Source organism: Mesocricetus auratus, unplaced genomic scaffold, assembly GCF_017639785.1.
Source record: "Mesocricetus auratus isolate SY011 unplaced genomic scaffold, BCM_Maur_2.0 Super-Scaffold_100676, whole genome shotgun sequence".
Lineage (NCBI taxonomy): Eukaryota > Metazoa > Chordata > Mammalia > Rodentia > Cricetidae > Mesocricetus > Mesocricetus auratus.
Window position 1 is genome coordinate 150,137,165 of NW_024429266.1, and position 12,728 is coordinate 150,149,892.

A 12,728-nucleotide genomic window follows, 5' to 3' on the forward strand; every position below is an offset into this window, starting at 1 on the left:
ATATGATGATTCACCCCTCTTCCTGTGCCATCAAGCTTACAGAATAAGGTCATCTAGGCCTACTACTTTTAGGATATTAAGATGTCCAAGGAAAGAAATAAAGTCAAGAAGCCAGACCAAGGGTTCCAGCAGCCCCAAAGACTGCATTAAAGTGTATGACACACAACAAGCAAAGTCCAGTCTCAGTCACCATACACTCATGAAATCAGCACCAAAGCCCACAAGGACCTGTGCTAGCACCATCACGGTCACATTGCAAGAAATAAACAAGAAGTGAATGGTGAACTGGCTAGCTGGTGGAGAAGAAAGAGAGGCAGGATGATCAAGCATCAGGAAGTCTTGGGCAGTGACAGGACAGTGCAGCACCAGAGCTCTCCCCCAGACTTGAGGAGCCTTCTAGCTGACCCTGGAAGTTCATTAGTATGTGGTCTTCTATAGTGGTCAGTGGGACCCCATATTCACCACTGAATTCCCAGGTTCCTAAGAACTTGGTGCTCCAAAATATCAGAGCCAATCACTTTGGCCATGATGTCAGACAGGACATGGCAGAGCTGAGGTTGCCCACTGGATAGCTGGAGGCCTCCCTCTCCTTCACCAGCATCAGCCACGGGCTTGCATTATGCTCATTTCCCCATCCCTGAGCTCTGGGGCAAGTTTAAAAGTTCCCCTCCTGCCTCAGAATCAGGTCTGAATTAATATCCTTCCTCAAAAGAACGCCAGTAACAAAGTGAAAACAGACGCACTAGACAATGCCCTTTGAAAGCCTCAGCAGGGACAGCGGGTGACAATGCAGCCAGTGGCTCCGAAAGAAACCTTAAGGTTAAAGGTTCACAAAGGCAGAAGAATTACCAAAGTACAAGTTTGTTCAAATTTCCTCCTGCAGATTTAAACAACCAGGGTCAAGCTGAAGATTGCCGGCAGAACCCTGTCAGATGACGCAGCCCTTTTGAACTGCATGGAGAAAGGAAAATACACGGCCTGGGAGGGATCTATGCTATAGCTTTTAAAAATGTTCTTGAAAGGGTCACCCCTGTTAACTCAAAATCAGCCTGCTGAAGGATGTTTGAATACTGCTACTCTAAAAAAACAGGACTGCTAGGCCCTCACCGTGTGCGGCGAGCCACACCGAGGTCGCCGTGTTCTCGGCATTAGTTTGCTGACCCTCTGTGGGCCGTGAAATTAACCATCAGCATGGCAGAAATCTGCTATGAGTTAAACTACTTTGCTACGCAAAGTGGCCTGAAAATGAAAAGTGAGGATTGAATTTCCATTGAAAGATTAACTTGTCTAACCTCAAGGCAGGCTTCTTCCACTGTTGAACTCTGGTCAGTCACAGCACCACTGGAGTAAGGCTGCTTGGTGTAGGCAGTAGGAAATGAACTCTTCTTTATCCACTCATCATCCATCCATCCATCCACCCACCCACTGACACACCCACCCATCTATCCATCAATCCATCACCATTGATTCAGTCACTCCTGAGTGTCTACAGATATGTGTCAGTTATTCAGACTGGGCCAGGTCCCATCCTATCCCCTTTGAGGCCCCAGTCCTCAAAGGGTTCACCCTGTAAATTCAAACTGAGTAAGATGGAAGAAATAAGCTCTTGAGAGTATGCACAGGATGCTAGAAGCCATCAGTGCACTATCTAGTTCAGCCTGGGAGGGAGATGAGGCTCCCAGAATAGCGTGTATCATCAGAAGGCACAGCCTGAGAGAGCATGTTCTGTCTGTGCAGAAATATCCCAGCAGTGTCATGCAGTCCCAGAAGCAGAAAACACAAAATCTATCAGGAAGAACCACATCAGTCCTATTGAGGGGCTTGGGCTTTCTGCCAACAGAGAGCAGCTGAAGACTTAAGCAGAGAGGTCTAGAAAGTACTAAAGGAGAGTTTCTGGTTGCAGACTGGGAGATTGAGTTCACCTAGTGAGGATCTAGGTGAAGCCTGTCCCAAAGCAGCAGCAGCACCAATGGAACTGCTGGAGGTACAAGGCCAGCAAGTGATTCCTATGAGGATATGGAGGAGGAAAGACCGGGGGTCACATCATAGACCATGCTTTGAAGGGGCACTAGGAAGGCAAGCAGGGTGAGGGGGACTCCAGCAGGTGTGCAGAACAAGTAGAGAGTAAATCTGGAATCCAAGGGAAGGCAGGGAGCCCATCCTTCCCAGAAAGATGGCAGCCCCTAGCACCAAACCACACACAAAGGACAGCACCAACCCTGACCTACCATAGGGATGCAGAACTAGCCATGTCTTAGTCCATCCAGTGCTGCACTGAGGTAAAATGTGTATTTCCATGCCTCAGCAGCACTAGTCTTGATGCAAACACTCAAATGGCCACCCAATGTTCCCAGCCACGCTACTGGGCCACACAATCAGAACATCACTATCAGCCTGTTATTGGCTTCCTCTTTCATGGACTCCATGCTCTGGTCCTACCTTGTCTGTCTATGCATGCTGGGTCCTCTAGCTAGAACATCCCCCCTCATCTTCACCGGTAAACTCTCAACAACATCCAGTGGGAAGCTAAGGTGGAAAGAGACAGGAGAGAGAGGCAGTCTAAGCAGTCTGAGGAACAGTGCAGTCTGAGAAACAGAGCAGTCTGAGGACACAGTCTGAGGACAGGATCGCCCCTTTGGTCTGAACATTGATAAAGAATTCTCTAGTGGCTGGCTGCTCTGCTTCTCTGATCTTCCAGCATTAACCACTATTATCTGACTGAGTTTTTATTATTAACACTGAATAGACATTGTGCTACAGGAAGTTCTGTTGGAAACGTGGCTGTCCTTCACAGCAGGCTGTGAGGCTCTACAGTAGAAGGGTATTGGCAACAGAGAGTGTCTACTGGATGCCAATCCCTGCCAGTTTGTGGTTTTCTGTTCTCTAGGTGTCAGGAAGAAGTGTAAAAGAAACAGAGTCTTCTTTCTTAGGTCTGTCTTCCTCCTCTAGAGCTAAGCTCTGCAGACTATCCCTGCACTTGCCCTAAGCCATTGTCTCTAGAATAGGAGATACCTAAGTATACACATACTGTGTGTCTCTGCTGCCTGTGTCAAAAAGGGCTAAGGAAGAGGACTCACCTGGAATTAACCACAGTGGAGTAACTGTCTCAAGTGTCACAATACAATGCAGATGGGCAATTTGAACCCTAATATCAAGGTCAGATGGCCAAGGGCAGCAGTCATTGACTTATCCTGGGCTTTTAACCTACAGCAAAGGGCCAGGCCAGGCAGGTCCTTCAACCAAGCAGAGCAATATTAGTGCATTTCCAGCACTGATTTTAAAAGAAAAAAGTCAAGTTTATCTTTAGGTAGCACCTGTGTGTGCCACCAAATAAATATCCTCAGGAAGTAGGTTAGAGACAAAGGACATCATTTTAGTCTTCCTGAAGGCTCCAAAACAAGAGAGGCATCATCACAATACAGTGACAGGGAAAGAGGGAACGTCTCTCAACAGCAAAGCTGTTTTTTCTCCTGCCAAGAGGAGCATCCACATTAGCAAAGTCCTCCCTCCTATCTAGTGAGGCCACTTCAAAGCAGCAGGGGCCTAACTGCACAGCACAAGGAAATGAAAGGCCCAATTAACAAGAAGCAAAACTCAAATAGTTCAGAGAAGAATGGTGAACAGTGCAGTGGAGGAGGGTGACAGAACCTGTGCCTGTGACCATTTTATTTGCTGTGTATATTAACAGCTCTCCAGGAGCTACAGCTTTCTTCTGATAGCAACATGGACTGAGGCATGACTGCAGTCCTGGGCAAAGGCATGGCCAGGAACCAGGTTGGAGAAAGCTTGGGACAGGACTCTGCAGTGGAGACCTGCAGCAAGCTACTTACCACCAGAGCCTCCCTGAGACAGGCTTTAAGAATACAGTAGGTATCAGAGGTCTCAAACGGTGTCTGAAAGGCACTATGTGTTCTCCAAACCTACAATTACCCTCTCCTGAAAAGCAGAAGCCCCTCGGCCTTGCTTTGCACGCCATACTAGCACTCCAGAGATCTACGTTCTTCCTGAGGCCACCTGTCTGTCTGCCTGCCTGCCTACCTGCCTGCCTGCTTGCCTGCTGTTGGAGGGGCACATTCAGAACACCTAGCCCTAATGCCACTTGTCCTGGACCCTTTTTCAGAGTCCAAGGGAGCTTGTGGAAAGCACTATAATAAGGCCCCCTGGTTAAAACACACCCTCTCCCACAAAGTAGCCGTTCCTGAGCTCTATCCTAGCCAGCCACCAGCCACTGAACTTGTTACTGGCTTCCTCTTTCAAGAGCTCTGTCTGCGTGCTGAGTCTTCTAGGTGAGACATCCTCCATCTTCATCAGTAAGCGCTCAACCATCCTACAAAGTTCCAACAGGGCAGCCCCTCCTCCCACCACCTATTACCTCCCCACTAGATCAGCCTGTCCTCACGGCTGGGGACTTTGCTGAGGCTACTCCCTGTGGCCATTTTACCTAGAAATCTCCAGGTCACCTGTTTAGGTCACCTGTGTCCCCAATGGGGGGGGGCTTTCTTTCCTCTTGTACCACAACACATTCACATATCACATCACACAGGCTCTCCTAATTCAAGACTCTTACAGTCCAATCCCTTCTGCCTCCCCTGACTACAAGACCCTTGAAGACATGCATGGATTATATCTAGCTTCACATCCAAAACAGTATGTGTGTGTAGAAGCAAAATGAGTGGATAAAAACCACCAAGACAACTGGGTGTGGTGGCATGAAACCAGATTGGCCTCGAACTCACAGAGATCCGCCTGCCTCTGCCTCCGGAGTGCTGGGATTAAAAGCATGGCGCAGTGGTGACACCACTACTGTCCGGCTTGTCATGTACTTTCTGTGAGGCAGGTCAGGTAGAGTTACAGAAAACATAGGCATCGACCCTATCCCATGGTGCTTCCACTCATACAGGTCCTTCCAACAGCAGGGTACAATGTGTTGCTTAGTTCAGATTGGCTCCCAGCCCCATCAGGATGTTGCCTCAGAAATGCCACCCTCCTGGAACTGGGTTTATAAGGTAGCTGAAGGCCAGAGCTACAAAAGCATCACCTTTTACATGTTGCCAAAGCTCTTATTGAGATGGGAACAGATAATCATGAAAGGCTCAAGCCCAGCCTGGCTGAGGTTCCACTGAACAAAAGAATGACCAAGAAGGGTCAGGTCCTAAGGCTTCATCTATAGGTTGTATCTTCTGAGATGCCTGCCCAAATCTTACCCCAACCTGAATGAAGTGGTTCTCAAGGAAAACCCAGAGACATGCGGATCCAGACAAGAGACATTCAGCGAAAAGCTTAAAAGCAATTAATTTTAAGTGATCACAGCTTTACCAAAGCTGTGGCTACAATTTCCTTCTGACTTTGATTATAACCTTCCAGCAAAATATTTGCCTCAAGAAGGCAAAGTCTTTGCATTATTTTCTATTCCTAGCATGACTACAAAAATATTCTTTGATTTAACATTTGATATGTTTTGTTCTCAAGGGCAAGCCCCATGAGAAGAAAAATGTACCCCAACGGAATGAAATATGACTACCTGCTTCCATTTTTCTTTCCTGTTGGTTCCTGCTCAAATATTCTGCATTAATTTAAACTCAAGACTGTGTCTGATGTTGTGCCGCTCCCACACTGTCACCCCAACCAAAGCAAAGTCACCCGCTGTCCAGCTCCAAGAGAAAAGTGGTACAGAGGAGTTCAACTTGAGTCTCCTGGAGACAGCTAAAGGCACTGCAGCTTGGAAGGAGATCAAGTGGGGTCAGGGAGATATAAGGCGCCAGGCACAGAGGCACTTGTATTTCTATAGCAGCACACTGCAGCGGGGCAGGGCAGACTGCCTACTGGCCAGAGTGCCTTTGAAGCAAGGGAAAGCAAGTAACTCGTGCTGGCCCAGCATCACCTGATAGCAAAGGACAGCACAGAAGCTGTACCAGATGGCAGAGTCTTCCAGGTGTGTGTGTGTGTGTGTGTGTGTGTGTGTGTGTGTGTGTGTGTGCTGAAAATATCAGATATAGGCAGAAAACCGTGTGTGTGTGTGTGTGTGTGTGTGTGTGTGTGTGTGTGTGTGTGTGTGTGTGTTTTGAAAATATCAGATAGAGGCAGAGAACCAGAACCATGGCCCATCAGATACCTGAGCTGAAGGAAGCACTTGCCCTCTGCACCTACATAAGTCTCAATGTTGTAAAATAAAAATGTAAGTGCTACAACGTGTGTTCCTACACAGATTCTTACAGAAAGACCAAAAGCAAAGGAAACAAAAAGTATTTCTCATCTGGCTTTCTTTTTTTCTCCCATTAGAATAAGACTACTGTGTTCCCTGGTTGCCAAGGCCTGGGTCCAAGGCCCCTCTGTTTACCAAGCAGCATTCTGGCCCTTGGTATGCATGTTTAAAGGTCAGTATGAACTACATAGGGTGACATGAGAAATTTACTTGATAGCAAGCATTCTTTTGCACACATAAACCCTATTACATTCATGAGTCTAAAGGACAGGTGTCTGACAGAATACAAAGGGACTTCAAAGGACAGGACTGGAAAAGTAGACCACAGAGCCAAAAGCTTTGACCCTCAGGCACTGAGAGTACAGAAAGTCAGGAAAGCAAAGATGGCGTTACAAAGAAAGTTGTCTCCAGGGTAACAGACCAAAACTCCAAAAGCTCCAAGTACAGTGACTGGGTCAGACATACAAACTCTGGTTTGTTCCTATCAGAGAGTGGCCCAAAGATGGACCCAGCCATGCAGGACTCCCACAGTGGGTATGGGATGGGGGGGCTTGGAGACAAGTCGGTGGTGGCAGAAGAGTTGTTTATTAACAAGCAGAACAAGAGACTCAGAGACAACACACTGTTAATCCTCCCAGCCACCAGAAGACTATAAATTGCTAAGCCAAGGTACCAGCATTTTTCAGCCTTCCTCTTTCCTACTGGAGTTAGATTGAAGATGAGTCTTAAGTCCCTCACCCCAACCCAAGTCTTTAAAACATACATTGTTTAATCTTTTTGTAGTTCTAACCCTGAAAGATTTATACTTGAAAATGGATTTGAGAAAAATATCACCCTAAAGCACTACCACGGGGGCGGGGGCGGGGGTGGGGATGCAGTGGACAGCACACTTTTCATTTACACTGAGAAAGCCAGACAAGGGCTGTGGAGGCGCATGGACCAGGTTCAAACCTGGCTAACAGTAACTGTGTCCCTGCGCTCTCTGAGGTACAGTTTTTTTCAACTGTAAAATGTGAATCTCACCTTTATTCCCCAGGGCAGCTATGAGGGTTAAGAAAACAATAACAAAACAGGCCAATGCACCAACCAGCTGACACATGAATTCATCACCTCTGACTCCAGCTGAGCCACAAGGAAGATGAAATCCAGTTTCATGAAGAAGGGGCTCTTGCTTCTGGAGCATTCATCTAGGAGGACAATGGAATTGAGAGTGGGCGTTAACTTAAAAGACCATCGTTTGAAGCTACACTATGGACTCAGTTGTGACTGCCTTCTCCAGGGGACTGTATAATTCACGCAGTGAGCCATTCATAGGCCACTGGGTCTCAACCTTCTTAATGCTGCAACTCTTTAATACAGTTGCTCATGTTGTGACCCCCAACCATAAAATTGCTACTTCCTAACTGTAATTTTGCTACTGTTATGAATTGTAATGTAAATATCTGTGGTCATGGGCAACTCCTGTGAAAGGGTTGTTTGACCTCCCCTATGGGGTTTTGACCCACAGGTTGAGAACTGCTGGCATCAGTTGTCCAAGGATCCCAGGAGGAGGAGACTAGAAGACCACACCTCTGCCCATGAAGTCCCTGCCTGCAGCTTCCTACCCACAGCTCAGCTGGCCACATCATACATCTACACAGCAGCAGCCTTCCAAAGTGCTCCAGACCCTTAGGAGAAATCATCCCAAGGCTACTCTCTAGACTAACTCTGCCCAGACTTTTCACTGTAACGAACACCCTAGTCAAATCCGATAACGACATTCTGCTGCACCCCATGCTACCAGTTACCTCTGACCCTAAATTGACAAAGCAGCCTCACCAGTTTGTTCCCTGCCCTAGGAAAACTTCTTCCTAATGTGCCCACAACCTGTCCCTCAACAAGAGGTGGGCAATGTTTTTTTTGTTTTTGTTTTTTTAACAGAGACTCACTATGTTGCACAGGCTGGACTCAAATTCCTGGGCCTAGGTGATCCTCCTGCCTCGGCAGACCAAGTAGCTAGCTAGATAGGTGCACTCCATGCCCAGCGTAGTGAGTCACTCGAGCTTCTGCTCTCTGTGCATAAAACTCAGAGATCTCTCAGAGCATGGCAGTGTGCCTTTGCCAGCTCTCTTGTCATCTCTTGGACAAGGGAAGAGCCAACACCAGGATGCACTTATCAGGTCAGCCCTGACCTAACTGCCCACCAGCTCACAATCAGTCAGGTCAGCAGGTGGAACAGCTCTCCCTCCCTCAGAATTCACTAAGAACCTGCCAGTTGCCAGGCCCCAGTCCAGGCAGCACAGAGCACTGGCGATTCAGATCCCACTCTGCTCCCAGAGCCCCAATTCTAGCAAATGACAACTGACACAACAAGAGGGACATCAGGAAATGGGAGAGTATAAGGGGTGAGGACTAGGGACACACCGTAGGGAGGAGGGCCAGAGGGTCTCACTCATAAGGTGGCATTGGAACTGGGACAAGCAACAAGGACTCTGGCACACAACAGAAGTAGCAAAGACCTTGGGGGAATCGAGTGTTGACCCACTTAGTAGTAGAAAAGTCACCGGCACAAACTGAAGGCCAGAAACAGAGTCACTGAGGAGGCTTAGAGGAAGACACAGCCTGGGTATTGAGCCTGGAACAAGAAGGCTGGATTAATCCAAATACAGTAATGTACTGAGGAGTCAGGCATAATGGTGCATACCTTTAATTCCAGCACCTGGGGGTCAGCCATGTGGATTTTTGTTTAGCTGCCTCCTAGTCTACTAAGTAAGTCTTAGAACAGTCAGGGCTAGAAAGACCCTGTATCAATAACAAACCAAACAAAAAAAGGACCGAGAATCTAGAAGCAAGGGCTAACATGACCTGATAAACCCTCTGAAATAGGGACATTGTTCAGGTCCCCAGAAAGGTAGACATCTAATCTCCCCAAGAAAGAATGGTCTCACCACTCCAGTAAAGTCAGGCCATTGAACACCAGGAAGGAAGTTTTCTCAACACACAAAGGAAGAAGAGCAACAAGACAGGCAATGTTGTTGAATGCCTTTAATCCCTGCACTTAGGAGGCAGAGGCAGACAGATCTCAGTGAGTTCAAGGCTACAGAGCTTCAAGTGAGGCAAAAGAAGGAAGGAAAGGGAGGGAGGCAGGGAGGGAGGGAGGGAGGGAGGGAGGGAGGGAGGGAGAGGAGTAACAACAGCCAAGAGAACAAATCCCCTTGTGTGGTTATTCAGTCTCAATCAAAACACCACGTACTCGGGCCCTGGCCATTTGGTTATACATACTGGGCTAATGCTGAAACATTTTTGTCAAACAAAGAGGTTCTATGTAAATGTACATACTGGAAGGAGTAAGCAGGAATTCGGGAAAATGGAGTATCATGGAAAGGTCCCAACTTGGGATACAGGGAGACCTTAACAGTCCAGCTTACTAGCTGCCTTCCTAAATCCCAACTTCTTTAGTGGTTACATGATAAACAAAACATGCTTCCTACAAAGTTTGTCCTCTTAAGAAGCATAAATATTTGAAAAGAGCCATGTCAGAAAATAACTGCATGGTTAACATTATCCACAAGTTATAAAAGATCCAGAGTTAAATTCAAAGGCCACACAGCTAGTAAGGGAAAAAAAACTGCAAACCCAGTTATACACACCTCCAAAAGAATGTCTGTCTTTCTGCCTGGCCTATCTATAGTTCAGATGCTTCTCCCCTTACAACTGGGCTATATCCAATACAGTTATCGTATGTTCAAAATATAAGAAAATGCAGGGAATGCACAGAATATCTAGACCTGCCAGCTTAGCAGCCAGTATCCAGTAAAAAGTGGTTTGCCCTCTGGATCCCAGGGTTGACCTCAAGGTGCAGTATCCTGACAACCAACAATGTCACAAACCAGGAAAGGTCAAAGTTCTGCTGAACATGTACCATTTGCACACCATCATAAAAGTGGGAAATCATTAAGTTATTATTACAAGTCAGATTCTATATTTGCCAGAAAACCTAATTTTTCTTTTCTCTCTTGTTTGTAATACTAGGGATAGAACCTACTAGGCAGCTTTTCCACCAGTGAGACACATGTCAATGCACTTTCTAGTTCCACTTCCAATTTACACTGGCTTACAGTATGTTTTCTGAGATGTATTTGAATATGGCCAGTCAGAATTTAGCTATGGGTTTTAGTTTTGTTTATTTACTGTGTGGTCCTTGTTAGTCATTAATTACTCTATTGTGGAGTGAATAGAGACTGTGCAAGCAAGTGACTCTGGGCAGGTAAGCCTCCATTTCCACGTCAGTGAAACGGGGAAATAGTCTCAGACTGCCTACAGCATGGAGAAAAGGAGGCCACAAAGATCAAAGCACTTAACTAATCACCGCAGCTGGGACCTGGAATGCCCCGGGACTAATGAACCATCTGCCCCATATACATTCGGGCATATGCTTACAGTATACTGCTGGAAAGAAACCCAAGAGCAAGGGGACAAGCAGGAAATGGGTCACTGGAGCTATAGCAAGTAGACTCAGCCATACATATTTTTGTGTTGGGCACTTAAAAAACAGATTATAAGGTCCTGTCTCTAGACCTAAGTGTAGTTAAATGGATCTTCAAAAGGAATTTTAAAAGGCATAAAAATAGTTTCATGTGAAAAAAAAAAAAACTAAAAAAAGCCGGGCGTTGGTGGCGCACGCCTTTAATCCCAGCACTCGGGAGGCAGAGGCAGGCGGATCTCTGTGAGTTCGAGGCCAGCCTGGTCTACAGAGCGAGTTCCAGGACAACCTCCAAAGCCACAGAGAAACCCTGTCTCGAAAAACCAAAAAAAAAAAAAAAAAGTTTCATGTGGACAAATGGGAAGGGTCCTGAGTTGAGCATAGAGGGGTAGTTAGGAAATGTTTTATTTATAATGCCCTATTCCTAAGGCCTGTATTTAAAGACTAATTAAGTGGTACAAATTCTAGGGGTAGATTTCAGCAGTTCTCTTCATGACTGAAAACACATAAGTCCCTTGCCTTAGACAATTCAGACCTAACTTACTCTGTTACATTAGTGCACACTCCAAAGCCTTCTGGGCATGTGTAGCCAGGCCTGGAAAAGGCACAAAAGTCTATCGAGAAAATGTTGGTGAAAGTGTACAAAGGAACTTTGTGTGAGCTTTAAAAAAAATGAGTGATTGAACTTTATGTATGGATATGGAGCAGTCTCCACACAGGGCTGATTTGTGTATAAAAAGTGAGAGATCAAGTCTTGAGAAAGATCGCCCAGGGACAGGGCACTTGCCTCTTATGATCAAGGCACTAGGTTCAAGCCCCCTCACTCTCAAGTACTACAACGGGAGATGATTGCCTGCGTTTCTGTGTACTTTTCCTGAAACCATCCATACACAGGAAGCTGGGAACAGTGCTTGGGACAGAAAACCGGGAGACCAAACGTCAGGTGAATGGTGACTTTTGAAACTTTCGCGTACACCCTTTTTGCAGGGTTTGTTTCCTTAGATTGTTTTTCTAGGAAAGCATCTCGAAGCACGGCAGTGAAGGCGGGAACGGTGTCCGCATCTGTGGGCTGTGAGTTCGAGCCCTCAAGCCTCCCGGGCAGGCGGCCAGGCCTAGGCTGACAGGCCCGCCACCATGCCGCGAGCTCGGACCCCGAGCCCAGCTCCCGCCCCGGCCCGCGCTCACCGCCAATGATGGTCCGGATGAGGGAGGCGTGCCCGGGGCAGTCGACCAGCGTGACCTGCAGCTGCGTGTCGCCGGTCCCGGGCTCATCCCCCGGCAACGGCACGACGAAACAGGAAAAGCCCAGGTCGAGCGTTATACCGCGCTCACGGCTCTGTGGCTGCTTGTCGAAGGCGGCGGTGGAGGCCGTAGTGCTCAGCGCGCGCGCCAGCGCTGTCTTGCCGCTGTCGATGTGACCCAGCACGCCCACATTCACATTCACCCGCCGGCCCGCCATGCCGCCGCCTCCTCGCACGCCGCCGCTTGAGCGCCGGCTAAGCGGTCCGCCAGCTAAGCCGCACCCCCCCGCAACCCGCGCCGAGTACGCCGGTTCCGGCACAGAAGCTTCCGCCCTCGGGCGCCCACAAGGTTTACCGCAAGGCGGAGAGGACATCGGACGCACGCAGGGAGCTACGGGAGCCAAACTACCTACCTGGGGTTGCTGTCACCTGCCCACCCCCGACGAAGTCTCGCCAGCCTGAGATTGGAGATTCCTCCTTTCGTGTATTCATCCTTCCATTCACTCACTAGTCCGTTCGTCCGTCCACCCATCCATCCTTCTGTCTCTCCCTTCCATCCATCCATCCATCCATCCTGCCACCCACCCGACCTTTTTTCCTTCCATCATTCCACACCCATCCATCCACACACCCTTCATCCATCCTTCCATCCCTCAATACACACTCCTCCGTCCATCATTCATTTCTGGTAGCCTTTATTAAGTGCAGACTGTATGCACAGCACTGTGATGTGGTGACCGACATTTTTGCTGTGAAAACCGGAGGAGTGAGGCAAAACCGAAGACCAGTGACCAAGCCAGATTATTTGGAAAGGTAGAGATGG

General features: G+C 47.8%; 1 protein-coding gene across 1 annotated transcript in view; it reads right to left on the reverse strand.

Annotated features, from left to right (window-relative positions):
• Positions 1 to 12,173, reverse strand: part of Eefsec (eukaryotic elongation factor, selenocysteine-tRNA specific) — a 199,641-nt gene extending 187,468 nt beyond the window's left edge. The window contains exon 1 of the mRNA XM_040737773.1: positions 11,850 to 12,173. Within this exon, the coding sequence (XP_040593707.1) occupies positions 11,850 to 12,123 (274 nt within the window). The 5' untranslated portion in view covers positions 12,124 to 12,173. The remainder of the gene's footprint in view (positions 1 to 11,849) is intronic.
• Between the last annotated feature and the right edge of the window lie 555 nt (positions 12,174 to 12,728).